The 17,433-nt window shown below is 38.6% G+C and overlaps 2 protein-coding genes across 3 annotated transcripts; one reads left to right on the top strand and one right to left on the bottom strand.

Moving 5' to 3' along the window:
- Window positions 1-439: 439 nt before the first annotated feature.
- gpr75 (G protein-coupled receptor 75) lies at window positions 440-5,313 on the top strand. The gene is made up of 2 exons (XM_058385011.1): window positions 440-699; window positions 1,317-5,313. The coding sequence occupies exon 2, from the start codon at window positions 1,409-1,411 to the stop codon at window positions 3,050-3,052; it is 1,644 nt and encodes a 547-aa protein (XP_058240994.1). The 5' UTR covers window positions 440-699; window positions 1,317-1,408; the 3' UTR covers window positions 3,053-5,313.
- A 14-nt stretch (window positions 5,314-5,327) lies between these two features.
- On the bottom strand, window positions 5,328-15,665 carry erlec1 (endoplasmic reticulum lectin 1). 2 transcript variants are annotated; one of them, XM_058385012.1, is made up of 14 exons: window positions 15,291-15,665; window positions 14,855-14,959; window positions 13,726-13,806; window positions 12,995-13,072; window positions 12,774-12,837; window positions 12,601-12,659; window positions 12,260-12,483; window positions 10,563-10,701; window positions 10,138-10,299; window positions 9,916-9,993; window positions 9,192-9,316; window positions 6,198-6,275; window positions 6,041-6,116; window positions 5,328-5,940 (listed from the first exon to the last, which is right to left on the bottom strand). In XM_058385012.1, the coding sequence occupies exons 1-14, from the start codon at window positions 15,429-15,431 to the stop codon at window positions 5,869-5,871; spliced, it is 1,482 nt and encodes a 493-aa protein (XP_058240995.1). In that variant the 5' UTR covers window positions 15,432-15,665; the 3' UTR covers window positions 5,328-5,868. The 2 variants fall into 2 exon arrangements, with proteins under 2 accessions (XP_058240995.1, XP_058240996.1); XM_058385013.1 differs by having other exon boundaries at window positions 9,934-9,993; window positions 15,291-15,663.
- Window positions 15,666-17,433: the final 1,768 nt, after the last annotated feature.

The following is a 17,433-nucleotide window of genomic DNA, read 5'->3' as shown; positions in this document are numbered from 1 at the left end:
TTGTCTTTAGGATAGATTTAAACAATGATGTGTCCCAAACACCAATTTGAAGGCTGTTCCATATATGCTAGGCTCTGTAAGACAAAGCTCTACCCCATGCTATGGCCTCTAGTACTTGATCTACTGGCAAATAGCCTGTGGCCTTCCATTATTCAGCAGTGGTTTGAGGAACATGACAGAAAGTTTGACTTGGCTTTTAAATTCCAAAGATCTAAATCCGGATTTCTAAGAATTTGCTTCTAATGACCCTGTGACAGATACCACAGTGACAACCCGCACCTTCGGGGATCTTGTGGAGACCAAGCCTCAGAGGTCAGAGCTGTGTAGGGGGACAGTAAAAGGCAGATGATTTAAATGTTATGGCTGACCAGTGTATGTGTTGGTGGCACAAAGGGGAACCTTCACAATAAATGTCAGGTGGTTTCAAAGTTATGGTTGATGAGTGTATGTATTTGTGTATGTATTGTTTCTGCCTGCTTTGAGGTTATTCACGTGCACGCGCATGCAGTCTCCTCTCCTGTAGGTTTGCTCCAATCGGTGAGAGCTGCAGCTACCGCGGGGGCGCGCCTCAGCTCTATTCAGTCTTTTTATTCCTACATCGCGTGTATTTCTATAGTCAATTTCTCTTATCGCCACAAGATATACATTCATATTTTAAACCGTGTAGATAATAAAAACGGGAGATTACAGAGAGATGTGGTAAGGACATTTTCCGTTTATGTATTTCTTTATATTGATAAGCTAAAAAATCGCCCTGCTGTTGACAGAACCGATTCATATAAAAATGGCGTTATATATTATAACAGGGTTAAGCAGCGACCTGAGCATTAATGCGGTGTCTTTTTGTCCAGATTGTTGTAAATCTCCATATTTTCGAGCTTCGTGTGCATTTTTCTGTATATTTGTCCAGCAGATTATATGGACGCAGATTTTGAACGATATGAAATGGTCTGTTCGCGTGAAATAACAGTAGTAAAAATAATCGATCTACCATTTCCATCGCACTGAATCGCGATATTTTATCATTTAATACGCGTTTTGGATGAATATATATGTATGAAAAAGACAGATGTGATATAACAGTGGTCAAAGCAAAGCAAACATCAGAACAGCTGGTCTAAACAGTCTTACAGCATAAATAATTGACCACTGCATGCAACATATGATCGCCGGAGCGGACCTAGTATCATTCCTCATTCATAAAGGGAATTATTTTGCGTGAGATTGCTCATGGAAAACATTTTTGTTCATATTAATTTTCACAGAGGAAGGTCCTAGTGAGGAAGACTCATGTTTTTCTTTCTGTGTTCTATCAGTACTCCAGGAGAAAAATACTCTGCTCACCCCGGGGGCTGCGCAGTGGCTAAAGTTGTCTAAGGCTGTGATACCAACCAACTCCATAAGTACCATGAACAGCACTGCCTGGCCTTTAGACCTGGCAGATTTTGCTAGGAGCCAGGCCTTCAACAGCACTCTCGGACAGACTCCTGTCAGCGGCTGGGCCTTGATCCACACAGCAACCCTGGCCTCCTGCTCTCTTCTCCTTATCATTATATTCTGCCTGGGTTCGTATGGAAACTTAGTGGTGTTCCTGTCTTTCTTTGACCCGGCATTCCGCAAGTTCCGTACCAACTTTGACTTCATGATCTTGAACCTGTCCTTCTGTGACCTGTTCATCTGCTGTGTAACTGCACCCATGTTTGCTCTCATCCTTTTCCTGGATGTCGGGGACAGTGGAGGTGGTGTATCAAAGGGCTTCTGCTTTGCCTTTCATCTCACTAGCTCAGGTTTCATCATCATGTCTTTGGAAACAGTGGCGGTCATTGCCCTGCATCGGTTGCGCATGGTGCTGGGCCAGCATCCAAACCATGCCGCATCCTTCCCATGCACGTTGTCTCTCACTGCCCTACTTTGGACTTCTAGCTTCACCCTGGCAGCCTTGGTCACCTTAAGAGCCTATCCCAGGGGTGCTGGTCCCTGCCTGCCTCACTTTGGCCTCACAGGGAACCAGGCAAAAGTGGTGTTGTATGTGTATCTTGCAGATTTTGCTTTTTGTGTGGGTGTAGTGTCCATGTCATATCTAATGATTGCAAATGCATTGCGAAAGAATGCCCTGGTGCGGAAGTGTTCTGTTATCATGGTGGGTGCCACACGTCCCCCAGCTGCTCCACCGGCCTTCATTGCTGCTGGATTTGAAGGCATACAGTGTGCTGTCCAGGTGCCCTCACTATATCGTAATCAGACCTACAACAAGCTTCAACATGTTCAGACACACCCATTTACAAAGAGTAGCAGTCAGGCCCTGGTGCCCAGGACTGCCACACATGCTACCTGCTGTCAGTTGGTTTCAAACCTGTCCACAGCCAAGGATTCCAAGGCTGTAGTGACGTGTGTGGTCATAGTCATATCTGTGCTTTTATGCTGCCTTCCCATGGGTGTGGCCTTGACACAGGATGTTTTGTCACCAGAGAACAGCTTCGTACACTACCAGTTTGAGCTCTGTGGATTTGCTCTGATCTTTCTCAAGTCAGGCATAAATCCATTTGTTTACTCCAGGAACAGTGCTGGCCTGCGACGCCGTGTGCTCTGCTTCCTCCAGTGGCTGGCATTTAGCTCCTTCTGCTGCAAGCACAAGACCCGTTTGCATGCCATGGGCAAGGGAAACCTGGAGATAAACCGCAATAAGTCTTCACACCATGAAACCAACTCAGCCTACATGCTCTCACCAAAGCCACAGAGGAGGCTGGTGGACCAGGCATGTGGGCCTAGCCACTCACGGGACAGCATGCCCAGTGCTCGTGCCACAACAGAATGCAAATCCCATCCTCCTAGCACCTCCACACCCATCAACACTCGCATAGAGCCCTACTATAGCATCTACAATAGCAGTCCCTCAGCTGGACCCAGTTCTCCCAACAGCCTGAATCCAGTAAATTCTCAGACTGCAGGATTTGCTAAGAGCTTCGTGGCAATGCATTATCACATCCACCAGGAGGCACTGCAGGACTTTGACAGTACCTCAGCCCATCAGATCCCCACACCCTCAGTATGAATGCTTTACCACTATTAAGCATGTTGGGAGCAATAGAATGGCAGTGTTTGCTTACATGATATATAAGAGAATGTACATTGTTCATTTGTGGTTCTTCAGTGCTGGACTCGAGTGAGAGGCTGTGCATATTTAATGAGAGTTTATGCTAATTCAGACTATCCACAAAGTATTATTGATGTTCCTTGACTTAAGGATATTCTATTTTTACACCGGCATGGAGTTTTTGATAAGGTGGTGAAAGTGTCTTTTGATTAAGATCAAGTATTTGTGAAAGCTATACATTTAATGTCGTATTAAATGATTTGCAAGTGTATTTTTCCTATGCTGACTTCATTTTGAAGAAATAAATATTTTCCAAGCATGGGCAAGATGGAGCACACTGTAGTTTCATTGTGTGGAGCCCATCAGAATAAGGTGAAATCATGAAAATGGTCAATCTTCATCAGTGCTGCAGATTTGTTACACCCAAACAAACAAACAAAAATGAAAAATACAATTAAACATTTAGCAGCTTATTTAAGAAAGTTTAGAATATTTTACATTTTGTGTCAGTTTTATGATTAACTTGAGAGCTAGTCTGGAGAGCGAGACTCTTAAGTGTTTAGCTTCAGCCAGAATGTCCAGAGAACCTAGATACTACAATATAACAGTCAAATCATGCTAATGTTCATTATAAATTAATGCCTGTTTTAATCAGTTGTTTTTATATTGTAATTTTTGCTCTCCCTTCATTTTTTATAGCATGATGTGCTGACCAATTTATCTAATGTTCAGATGAGTGACAAATTAAAGGAAAAGCCTAGTAAGGTGTTATGTCACTACAAGTCACTAGAACAACGTACACTGATCAGGCATAACATTATGACCCCTGACAGGTGAGGTGAATAACGCTGATGATCTCATCATGGCACCTGTTAGTGGGTGGGATATATTAGGCAGCAAGTGAACATTTGGTCCTCAAAGTTGATGTGTTATAAGCTTAGATTGTGATGGCTAGACGACTGGATCAGAGCATCTCCAAAACTGCAGCTCTTGTGGGGTGTTCCCGGTCTGCAGTGGTCAGTATCTATCAAAAGTGGTCCAAGGAAGGAACAGTGGTGAACCGGAGACAGGGTCATGGGCGGTCAAGACTCATTGATGCACGTGGGGAGAGAAGGCTGGCCCGTGTGATCCGATCCAACAGACGAGCTACTGTTGCTCAAATTGCTGAAGAAGTTAATGCTGGTTCTGATAGAAAGATATCAGAATACACAGTGCAGAACGGGTCAAGGTTGTTTTGGGTGCAAAAGGGGGACCAACACAATATTAGGCAGGTGGTCATAATGTTATGCCTGATCAGTGTAGATGGTTACCTAGTTAACAAGGCATAAATTTCTAAAGGAAATTATTTAATCTTGAGAATGCGGGTAAAGAGTACCCACATGTAATTACAGAATTTCTCATAGGTATTTAACAGGTATTGTAATCAGAAGAACTTTGATGGGCATTGAATCCCTCTAAGAGGACATGTATAACCAAACCATGCCACCTCTACACAGCCACCAGTTTTCCATTTAATTTGTCTGCATCTGATTTCACGAAAGATTTTTTTTTAAATCTGTTTGGTATCCAGCAGTTTATATCAGACATAATACGACACTGATAGATCTACTGCCTTTCAACATTTGTTTGCAGTCTTCACCAGCTGGAACGTCCATGAGGTCTTTATTTTATTAAAGTCTGCACTAGGGCTCCTGCAGAAACACGGCCTGTATCATAATGGAAGTCAACTTCAATTCACCGTCATAAACATGTGTTTTTTAAACAGGGAGGACCACTGGGCAGTTTCACTAAAGCAGAGGAAACAATTTTGTTTCTAGCTTATCTAAATTATATGATCCAGTGAGCATGTTTGTGTACATGTATACTTAACATCAACTCAAAACTTTATGAATATTAAATCCTATGCAAATAAATGAATTAATTAATTTGCTCAAGTTTTCTTAATGAATTGGACAATGGGATTCCATCCTAAATCATTAATTAAAGCATTTAAAGTTTACTGACTGCATTTATTTTGGTGTGTATATACACAATGCACACCCTAAATATTTTCACACATGCCCAAAGCACAATCTTGTTTTTAAATAAAGACAAATGCTCACTATAATGTATGACTGTAAGCGCCTGTGCCCACTTAAATGTAGTAATCATACTGCCATAATCTCATGGCAGGATCAACATGAATCTTTGTATGTGTTCAGATGTAGTCTAAAATAAAAGCTCACAGTCTGTATTCTTGTTGCATTTGCCTTGTCCTCTTTATGCTTAAATGGCTTGAGTACGTAACTGTTCGACTACAGCATGACATTTTAGCTCTCTGAATATTCAATGAATACAATTTTTTCATTCTTGCATCATTGCTTTACATAAAATTTAATTCAACGCTTGCAACAGCAAGAACGTAGGTAACAGAAATAAATAAACAGTTAAAACAACCCCTGCAGAAATTATTGCATTAAATTAAAAAAAGGAAATCATAAGTAGACGTTAAAAATGTGCCAAAAAAATATACAAAATGAAAGATATTCTCCAGCAGTTCAGGTAATTAAACAGTTCCACAGGTGACACTACCAGAATTTTCTGAATTTTACCAACACACCTGCTGCAACACAGGACAAACACATCACCCAGAGCAAATTCTCAACGTTCTTAAAGGGATAATGAGGAATTCTTGGGTTCAGGCACTCTGCTTTCCTTCAGAAATGCACATTTCACTCCAACTATATTATTCGTCCTCTTCTAAAATATGCCCATTTCATTAGTAGGTTTCATTTCTAGCTAGGGAGGGAGAGAAGGCCATTCTCATCAGCTGTGTCCAAGACCTTACAGATCACTGGAGACTCGACCTGAGGAGGAAAAAACAAAGATGCATAGTTTTTTATATTTAGCTATGAAAAACTATTATAGAGCTTTGGTCTATATTTCAGATTATTAATAAGTTCTTACCCCCAGAATATACTGGCAGGTCTGGGGTTCCAAGAGATACACAACAACAGCATGAGGAGATTCAGATTCCTTACACCTGAAAAATAAAACGGCAGCATTTATACCAGTTCTCACCGGCTCACACACTTTTTATTACCTGATTAATGAAAGGACTCACTTGAGCTTTACAATGACCTGTCTAGGCTTCCCTGTGAGGTCACACACGTCTCCATGGCCATAGAAGTGGGACACCACCCTGGAATATTAAAAGTAAACCATCTAAAAATGCAATACACATACACACATTTTTTAAATACCTTTGTTCAATTATGATTTCTGAATCTTAATAAAGTATTGATTGATTTGCCAGAAAATGAAAAGGTCTGTACTAAAGTGGTGGTATAAGCAAAAACAAAAAAGTCATTTTAGTGCCACTATTTAACAAATAAAAAAATCCAATTTTTGAGAATAAAGATATAATATTTTGAGGAAAAAAAAAAAGTTAATTCGATGTTTCAGGTAAGGAAAGAAGTCACAATATTACAAAAAATAATAAGGTTTCAAAATCATGTATTTGTATATTTTTTAAAAATAGGCTCAATGTCATTTTAATATCCTGCAGGACACAACACACGCTCGAATTAGGCCACTAGGTAATATTTCTATGTTTATTTTGGGAAACATAACCAGAGGGGTTTGGGGGGGAAATAATAATAAAACTAAAATAGTATAAGTCTTCAGAGACCATGCTGACAGTGCTGCCGTTTCTACCTCTTGGGTTTGTAACCAAATAATCAAATTCAGAACAAACAAACCTTCTGTCAATCTTTATCAATCCTTTACTAAAGTTCTGTGTAAATGTCTATATAAGCCAAACTATATCTATATTTGTATGATTTACAAATGTTCTGGAAAAGTTTCCTAAGCAGTTTCCTAACCTGTGTATAATCATGTGAAATTAAACAATAAATAAATTAACTGCATTAAATTGATTCACATGTACATCCCAATCAGATAAGTAGAGATGGAATTACAGCGCTTCCTATACACTGCCTCGCCAATTTCATTGCACTGCCTTCATTGCCCAATTGCTAGACTTGACCAAGTGAAGTAGCTCCAGATCATAACCCTGCCTCCACAAGCTTGTACAGCAGGACCTGTGTATATACACAATGCACCAGGATGACTGAAGATGGCTGGATGATCTTCACAGACAGTAGGCACCATGCAGTACAAGTGCATCACTTATACATATGCTTCCCTTCCTACCCTGATTGACTCACTGTAACAGAGAAACTCTGAACAAAAACAACTTAGTCATTCTTTGCTTGATGCAGGACAATAATTTGGTCCGTATCACATCTTTTCCACAGCCACACGATACATTTCCCAACATGGTTGTCTAAGAAACGAGAAGCTTAACACCGAATTAGTTAGGGTTAAAAGAATTGATGCCACACGTTCATCACCGCAATAATGAAATTATAGGCTCTTAAGTATTTTATTATTTTAAGTTCAGAAAGCAGTCATTTATTGGCCAGGCAATGCACATACAAAAGAATTCCTTGGTGAAGAAAAACCCCTACACAGCAGTTGGCCAGATCAAGAACAGCTAGAAGGTAGGTGTCAAAGACTACAATCAAGGGAAATTATCACCACAATAAATCTGTTTTACCACAGAATGTTAACCATTACTAAACCTAAAAAAACAGTTCTTTAACCACATCCTATGGGCAGAGGAGACAGATCTACTGCCTCAGACTGTTATCAGAGTGATGAAAGAATAAAGAAATGAAGAAACTGCTTATGTTTGAGGTATAGCACCTCGTCTTACAGCATGAACATGTACTGGTTCCAAAGATTAAAAGTGTATAGGGCTAGATAATGTTCTCAGATTCACATACTGTGAAAGATTTTATTATAAAGAAGTGAAATGTTCTGCAATGGTCAAGTCAGTCACCTGACCTGAATCCAACTGAGCATGCACTTCATTTGCTGAAGGCAAACATCTCTAAAAATTTCAAGAGACAGCTGCAGTAAGGAGCTGGTAAAGTATAACCATGGAAGAAACCCAGTGATGTCTGTGGGTTTCAGATAGCATAGATGGATTAAAAATAATAATTTAATTTATTATGATGATATTCTGCATATCTTTTGGTCCCTTAAAAGTGGTCATGGGAGCAACACGAAAAGTGCTGTATCCATTCAACCAGTATGGACGTTCAGTATAGCCTTAATGAATATTTAGGTTATATTCATTATTTCATATCCTGTGATCGAAGGAAAAAATTACATTAACATTGTCAATGTTCAGATATTTATGTACTTATGTACAAGATCTACTTAATTCAAAGCAAAATGTCCCCGAGTTCTGGCTCTAATAGGGTTGCACAGCATTTAAAGAAGATGCAGTAGGAAATTGAAGCAATCCTCCTTTTATACAGCAGCATTATTAATTAAATGACAGGGAGTATTTGTTTTAAATCAGTCCATTTTGTTTACTTGCTTTCTTTATTTTTTCATTTCATCAAAATCTTTCTGTTAATGCCATTGATATGAATTGACTGGGTTCACAAAGTATTCACTAAATTTGTGAGTAATTGAAATGCATAAGCCATTTAAACCTTGACAACTCAATCGATATAGTGCATTTTAACTCATAAGTCAAGTGGAGCATCTGATGTGCACACACTAAGAAATAAGATAATTTTTATTAAAGAATAAAACCTTTTTTTGCCATGAATACCAATTTTATCGAGTAAATTCTTATATGAAATTTAATAAGAATGAATTGACAAATAAATAGATTTATACAGCTTGACAAATCAGGGCCAACTTTGTTCTAAATAAATACAAGAAAGCCTAATGATATGAAAAGAATGCACATTATTTGTTTTTTTGCTAGAGAATTCAGGGCTTATAATAATAATAATAATAATAATAATAATAATGTAATTTGATTAACTCTAAAAATATTAATAGTACGTTGAGAATTAATAGTACATTGCACTTGTTTTTTTCTCCAGGTTATTAAATAAATATTGACTTTGCTATGCACCACTTCATCATTGATAATTTCCCCATAACTGCACATCTCTATGCTTTTTGTTTTTTTATATAAATTACATTCGTCATATTTCCACACTGAAAGAACAATACACAGACGTCTTACTTCACTTTCTGGGCTCCCTCTTCTTTAAGCTGGTAGGTCCGTGCCACATTCTTCTTGGACCACTCCAAATGCTCCGCATGATTCCAGCTGCCCACCACTACAATATTCTTCCCTTGTTCTTTGTCCTGAAATAACATCATAAACCAAATGACTTGGTCGATCTAAAAAAAAAAATTGTTATATCTAAAGATGCAAATGAACATTTTTCTCCTCTTATTTTCTTGTGTTGAACTCATTAGCATGTTTAATAACCTTTATAAACTACTGGAAAATATACTGAAGTCTAGAAGGGATTTCACATTTCACAGTCAAAATTAACTTGAACCATACAGAAACCATAAAATCTTTTTTTTTTTAATATATCTTGTCCCCCATTCTTTCATTATATTAATACCACCATAGCTAATGAACACAAACTGGTGATGTGCAGTATTTATAGTATTTACAGTTCTGCCAGGATTGACAAGTAGTCCTGTTTATTTTAAGGCCTTTTTGTAATGAAATAATAATCAACCATGTGTCCCCTAATATAGCCTAATATATATATATATTTAATTCCTAGCTAACAGTTGACTAACAGATATAAACAAGCCAAATTTATAGAATCATTTTACACTAACATGGTTACTATTTTGCTCAAATTCAAAACCCCAAAGTGTCGATCCACACAACTGTATGTTATCCAGTATGTAATGTAAGTTTATTAAATTAAAAATTTTCTTACATTTCTCTTTCCTCTCACCTCATGATACTGATGGACATGTTTTCCATAGCAGAATTCATATTTCCACCATCCCACACCCTGAACACAAAGAGTACAGGGTCATGAACGATTCACAGCTTTATCAAGGTATTAAAACTGCCATTAAAAAATCATAAAAGCACTAATTTAGCTTTTTCCATCTTAACTATAAAAAGTTCATGAGGAAAGATGATATGAACTCACCCCATGTAGACAATATGATCCACTTAGAAACTCCTTAATGAGCTGCTCATCAGTCAGGCGGGATATGTGGGTGGTTCCTACTGCCACCTGGGTGTGTCCACCTACTGCCATAGGTTTGTGGGTAGAGGTAAAGGCTTCCTCCCGCACAGGTGACGTGTCCTCCTACAAGAGAAATGGTGCATCTGCCTAAAAATCTGGTCTTCTTATTAAACCAGAGGGAGTGTGTATGTGAAGTGGTGATTGGGCCACAGTGTAAACATAAAAAATGATATAAACTTCACATTACAATTCAATATACAGATCATAGACCTTAATGACAGGAATGACAAAACATGAACGTGAGAGACAAACTGGAAAGTAGAACAGTATCAGTATAATCTCAAATGATCACCCTGTAGTGAATGTTGCATGTGTGTTGCTCTCACCTCTCGCTCAGTGGGAGGGCTGAAGTGTGGCCTAAGTAGCTCTTCCTGCTGCTGGTCCAGCTGAGAGAGGCTGTGGGGTCGGAGTGGAGAGCCTGCCAGCGCCTGGCAAAATATGGCATTCACTGGCGAAGATTTGAACCTGAATATTACGTGACAAGAATGGAACAAATGTTATAATGCTGAAAAAAAACATCTAGAATAGAAATAAAACCTACATTTTTTAATTATGACTTAAAAAAAGCTTGAAAAACTATGCAATAAGCAGCAAAACTTCTTACTAACTAAATCTACAGTCAGGTCCAGAATTCTGAAATCTCTCTCCAGAAACTTTGTTAGATATTGCAATAACAGATTTTAAAGACTCTTATGACCCATAAGAACTCAGTAAATAAGTAAATAAATAAATACTTGAGTACAGCTGAGATATTAAATCCCATATGTTCGAAAGACCAAGAAGTAATTGGACAAACTAAAAGAAAAATTAGGATTATTTTTATTACTTGGATGCAAATCCTTTACAGTCAATGACTTCCTGAAATTTAGAATCCGTGCATGACATCAAATCCCGAGTCTCCCTAAAGTTTCTGCTATCTCTCAGATAGGTCTGTTTTGTTGTTTCAGCCTAATAATGACCTCTTCAATGGCATCAGTTCCTCTTTGGATATTCATAGGCATATTCAGGAGTTCCAAACAGCTACCAAATTCTTATTCAACAATAAAAATCCAGACCCTTCCAAAGCCTCTACCTTCTTAATTTATCCTAAAATAATGAAGGCCACCACCAGGTCATGAAACTGATAATCAGTCAGGTGTCCAATTACTTCTGAGCCTGTGAAAATGCTGAGCCTATGAGAACAATGTCTGTAATTACTAAATGGTTAATGTCATTTTTGTTAAACTCCTTCAATTAAAGTGGAAAGTTTGCACTTTCACATCTTGATTGCTGCATTTTAGATCCACTCTGGTGGTGCTTGGAGGCAAAAGTATTGTGTCACTGTTCAAATACTTATGGATCTGACTCTATATATACACACGCATACATACACAACGATCAGCCATAACATTAAATCCACCGACAGGTGAAGTGAATAACATTGAATATCTTGTTAAAATAGCATCTGCCGAGAGGTGGGATCAAAGTTGATCTGTTGGAAATGAGAAGAACAGCATCTGAGCGAATTTTATTAGGGTCAGATTGTGATGGCTGGACAACTGGGACAAAAGCGAAAGGTCTCATTCCCGGTATGCAATGGTTATGACCTACCAAAAGCAGTACGAGGAATAGCAACTGGTGAAACAATGACAGGGACACGGGCACCCAAGGCTAATGGGGAGTGAAGGATAGCTGGTCTTAATTGATCACACAGAAGAGCTAATATCTCACGAATTGCTGAAAAAGTTAATGCTGGCTATGACAGAAATGTGTCAGAACATACAGTGTATCACAGCTTTGTGTGTAAACAGCTGTGTAGACTCGTGAGCAATGCTGAAAGTGCCTACAATAGACACAAGAGCATCAGAACTGGATTACAGAGCAATTGTATAGGTGACCTGTCTGATAAATCAGTTTTGTTTTACATCAAGGTGATAGCTGGGTGCATGTGAATCTATCTGGGAAAGAGATGAGAAAGGCTACATGAGCCTGTTTTTAGCTCTTCTCTGTTTACTAGCTGTGTTTACTCCCTGCTCATACCCACCTATATTTAGGATGAGAACAGAGCAGTGGTGTGAGCACCACCACCTCATACTCGCAGGTTGTCACTTCAGCAATGGAAAGGATCTCATGTTTTGCCTCTGGGTGACACACGTACAGCACAGACGTAGAACGAGGCTTATTCTGTTTCAACACACACGGGGTCCCATTCCCCATCTCCACCGGGTAATAAGGGGTCAGCTGGCCTTCTATGTTCTTAGTGGGCACCTGTAACATTTTATATATTCATTGAGAAAAAAATTCAGCAACTGAGTTCACTACTACTATGTGCTACAATCTGCAGAATCCTTATTAGCTGATGTAACTGATTGGAAATTCACATACCTCCGTGTAGGTGTCTAGTCTTTCAGTGGCAGCATCTTCAGCTTTACTAGCTTCTGAATCTGAGGAGCAGATAAAGCAGATGAAAACGTCTTATGCTTGAAAACTAAAATAAAACATGACAAGCAATATAGTTTACATCCTGAAGCAGAACTGATAATGAAGATGATGAACACCTGCTGAAGAATCAGTGTGTTTGCTGGTCATGGTTCCCAGGTAATACTCCTGTATGTTCACTTTCTGCAGCCCAGAACAAACAAACAAATTAGCAGTGCAGCTAAATTCTATGAATGTGTTTTTGTACAATAGGTAACTATGTAAACACTTAATGCTTGGCATCTAAAAACAGTATTTTGTGTCTTAAAGACATAAAGGAAATAGGAAATGTTTAACAGACCTGACCAGTCTCTTTTTCCTCATGATACTGCCTGACGTGTTTACCATGGCACACCTCATACGACCAGTAAGACTCAATCTGCAACATAACAGAGGTCTTATTATTAAAATGAAAGGGAAGTATATTATGACTGTCAAAAATTCAAGTGCCATCAACAAGAAATGAAAAGGTTTTATTTCTGAACATTAGCTAGCATTGAATACAAACTGCACAAGATAGATCATTATTGAAAAACATTATTACTTCCAATGCGAGGCGAGACCACCACAGATTATAGCCAACAACTCTGTGACTGGGAATTTATATACATGTTCATGACACTGAATCTGTATCCACGTTTTTAACAATCCGACTAGTTGCCTGTACATTGTTAGATTATGTTAGCCACGTACTTTTGTCCACTCTAGGATTAGATATAGAGATGAATAAATAATCATCCATTGAAAGAAAGAAAAAAGATTCTGAAAATAGTCATAATACTATTACTAAATGATTTTTGACTTTGTTCTTGAAATATTACAACTTTATCCTTGAAATCTTGAATCGGCACTGCAGAACACAAAGCACTGTAGACAACACCATGGCTGGCCTAAAACCTGCTCACCATCATCAGATCTTCAGACTGAATGCATCTTAAAATAAATGCAGGCATCGGATCTGGTTACAAACCCACCCTGCTCTGTGAAAATCGAAAAAATAAATAAGAAAGAAAACCGAGATATGAAACTTACCCTGTATGAGCAGCTGCTCTGCTTGAATAACGGTGCGAGGAGAGCAGCTGGGCTGGGCCCCGTGTACTCCTTCTCCTCATCCTAGACCATTATTAAGTGGAAAAGGGACTGAATTAGAAAAGGTCAAGAAAACGCAAGCACAGAGAGTGTGTGTGAGTCTATATTACAGAAGAAAAGAATAACATATTTTATCTTATTCATCATATATATCTTATTCATTTTGAGAAAGGTGAGAATAGGAGTCATGACTCTGTAATAATGTTTAATGGATTATGTTTAAATGAATTTATCTGTGTGAACTATAATCACCAGACAAAGCAGAACAAGACTAAAACTTTTGTTAAATGAAAGATTGTAAGGAGTCAAATGTTCACAAACACAGAAAACCTAATCACGTCCTGGTTGTAGTGTATGGAGAGAAGGAAAATACATTTATAACAGGAAATCGTGTAATCTAATCTATAGTGAAGTCTCAAGTTAAAATATCAGCAAACACAGCAAAGCCAATATAAGAGCACCATATGGCCATTTGTGTGCATGAGCCAGAAAAGTCCAGGCGGAGGAAGAGAATATGTCTCCTGACGGATCCTACACCTCTCAGAGAAATGTGTTAAATATTTACTCTCCTCTTAAACTGTTCAGACATCTGCTATCCAATTTCATTCATTCATGATGCTCCAGTTGTACCTATGAAGCCATTTAAAATGGTGCGGTCTCACTCAGAAGGCTCATTTATAATATCGCTAGAATAACAGCAACAAGAATAAATACTAAATCAGCTGTTTCAGCCTTTTTGGGGCTTAGAATTTCAGCTACTGCAGTACAGAAAGTATTAAGTATTTCAATATGCAGACAAACATGGACCATGATAGATTAGTGTGCTTTTAATGCAAGCTTTCTTTTGTGGTCAAAATAATTTTTAGTGGGAACCGTGATCTCGGTTCTCAAAAGAAATCATAATTCCTGTGTCAGGTACGGTACAATGCCACAGCTTTCATTTGCAATATGGGAATGATTATAATCTGCACAGACCATGATGAAGTGATTCAGGCATTTATAGCACTAGAGAAATCTCTCAATATCTGATAGACTGAGTATTCTGCTAGAAAAGAAATAAACCAAGTTTTACCTCATCTCCCTTAGACAATGAAGGCAATAAACACTTGTATTTCTCCTTTTCTGTCGTGGTCATAATAAGGAAGTCATCTTCTTCATAAAGGACTCCTGAGTCAGGCTTTAGAGGACAGACGAATAAAAACACAGGATTTTTTTTAGGAGTATGTTAATTGTGAGAAATAACCGTGATCACGTGATCCACGATGGGACACGCGTCAAACACGGAACTAACAGGAAACAACCAGGGAAGTAGCTGGACAATAAAAAACAATTATTAATACGAACAGTGCATTTCATGCTGTAACAATTGTCTATTTAAAATCACTGCTACATAGGGTTATCTGTAAATGTGTCCAGGTAATATAAAATACGAGACGAAACAAGGTAAGGTCCTTAGTGTTAGCCACTTAGCTTGAGGTTTGATTGTTTTAATAACATAGTTCCTTTACCAAGGTGAAATGTTCCCCAGGCCAGTTGATTTTGAAGGGGATCTCATCTGTGAATAAATGTGACGCTCCTCGATGTGCAGAAGCTCCGATGTACAACAGCAGCGGACCAAAACACACCAAACTCAAGCAGACTCCGTGCATGGCTCCGGTTAGCCAGTCTGTCCACTCTGTCCACTCTGCTATAGCGACATGGGACAGTGAACCAGACCGAGCACAAAGAGGATACGAGAAGACTTTAACTGTAACAGTGACTTGTAGCTCCGACCCATGAAGAAGTCAAACAGCAGTGCTCACCATCTAGCTAGCTAACTAACTCAAGCTAGGGGCAGGGATTCGAGCCGAACAGGGATTCGACTCTCCTATTCAATTCACTGGAAATCAAGAATCGATACCAAAGATTAAGGAATCGATTCCACACAACGAAACCGATTTGGCCATAGAGCAGGTGTAACTTGAATTGCCTCGCAGAAATTAAAGAAAGTATTATTTGGGGTTTTTTTTAATCAAATTAACAGAAGCACCGCTTTTAGGATAAAGAGCCAAAGCAGTTGACTAGTTATTGTGAATGTAGGTTGAGGTAATATCTCTCAGTTTTCATTCACTGGAGTTTAAGATCCACTCTGAAATCCACTCTTTGTATTGGGATCTGAGTCGAATAATCTGAGTCGACTCTTGCACATGAACAACTGTAGTTATAAACAAACACAAGGGACCGAACGTGCCACGTCTGTTTCCGGTTTAAAGACAGTGGGAGATCTCTGATAAATAAACAGCGATAATAAACACATCTTCCTAGCGATCAAGACATATTGTAATCCATCGCTTCGTATTAGCTGTTTCGTGTCTTTTGGAGACATGACTCGTGTAGCTCACTGTCTGATAACCAGAAAATATATAGTGTGATATTTTTTTTAACAATTGGTAATTTTTAATTGGATATTAAACTATATTTTAAAGTAACGTTTCCATTTATGCCGAGACTGTCATGTTCTGCAGACGCGGATATGCGGTCAAGGCATTTATTAACAAAGTCAACTCGCCTCGTGACAGCGGTAGAGGGTAGCCAGCGAGGTATCGCGAGATTTACTTTGCGTAACACTGTATATTGTTATTGGCTGTAGAAATCGTCATCTCATATCCGGTGTTACGAAAATAGTTGACGCTTTTAGTAATACATGGCTGCAAGGACGTTTGCGCGTGCGCCGTGTTCGAAGGCGTGATCTCGGATGAAGAGTTGAGGCGCTCGAGATGTCTGTGGAGCGACACGTCATCCTTCATCCATCCTCCTTCATCCTTCATTCTTCATCCATCCTCCTTCATTCTTCATCCATCCTCCTTCATCCTTCATTCTTCATCCATCCTCCTGTTTAACTGCACTCAAGAAGAAGCGCTACTGAGAATCATTTCACCAACACTATAGATAGATAGATAGATAGATAGATAGATAGATAGATAGATAGATATCAGGGAAAAGTTGCAATATTTAGAAAATAATTATAATAATATGATAAAATGGTACATATCAGAGGACCATTATGTGTGTTAAAATGTGTTACACTGAGGATCTGGTGGTTATGTCTATGGCATTCAATGACAGTGTGTAGTTTCATGGAAACAATGAGAAATATAATCAAAATAATCAATCCCAAAGAAATGGAATTCCACATGGACAAGTTTGATAAACTTAAGTCTTATGACGAGTCCATATACCAAAAAGCACTGAAGGCTTGACTTGCTGGAGTTGCATCTGTTAGACTGCAGATGTAACCAAGATAGCCTTGAAGGTGACCACTACATATGGTTTCTTCTTCAACAAAAGAGACAATTTCTTTGTTCCTGTGGTTCATTTTTCTAAATAAACACACATTTCTTGCATAGTCATTTACAGTTTCTAACACTAAAGATCACTGCAACACCAGTTAAGTGGCCAAGCACTTTTTGGCCACACTTCTTAGATTAAAAGAAGACTAGAAGCCATTTTGGTACCTTTAGCACTTGTTCCCAAAGAGGTGTATTAATGTTGACAGTGGCATGTTGCCTATCATGTTAAAAATCTGAGAAACCGGGGGTTTTTTTTTTTAATTCCAGATGGTCTTCCCATGCCATCTTTATTCTCATGTTAATTTTTTTCTTGACAAATTCT

Source organism: Hemibagrus wyckioides, linkage group LG29, assembly GCF_019097595.1.
Source record: "Hemibagrus wyckioides isolate EC202008001 linkage group LG29, SWU_Hwy_1.0, whole genome shotgun sequence".
Lineage (NCBI taxonomy): Eukaryota > Metazoa > Chordata > Actinopteri > Siluriformes > Bagridae > Hemibagrus > Hemibagrus wyckioides.
This window is presented reverse-complemented; position numbering and strand designations above follow the sequence as displayed.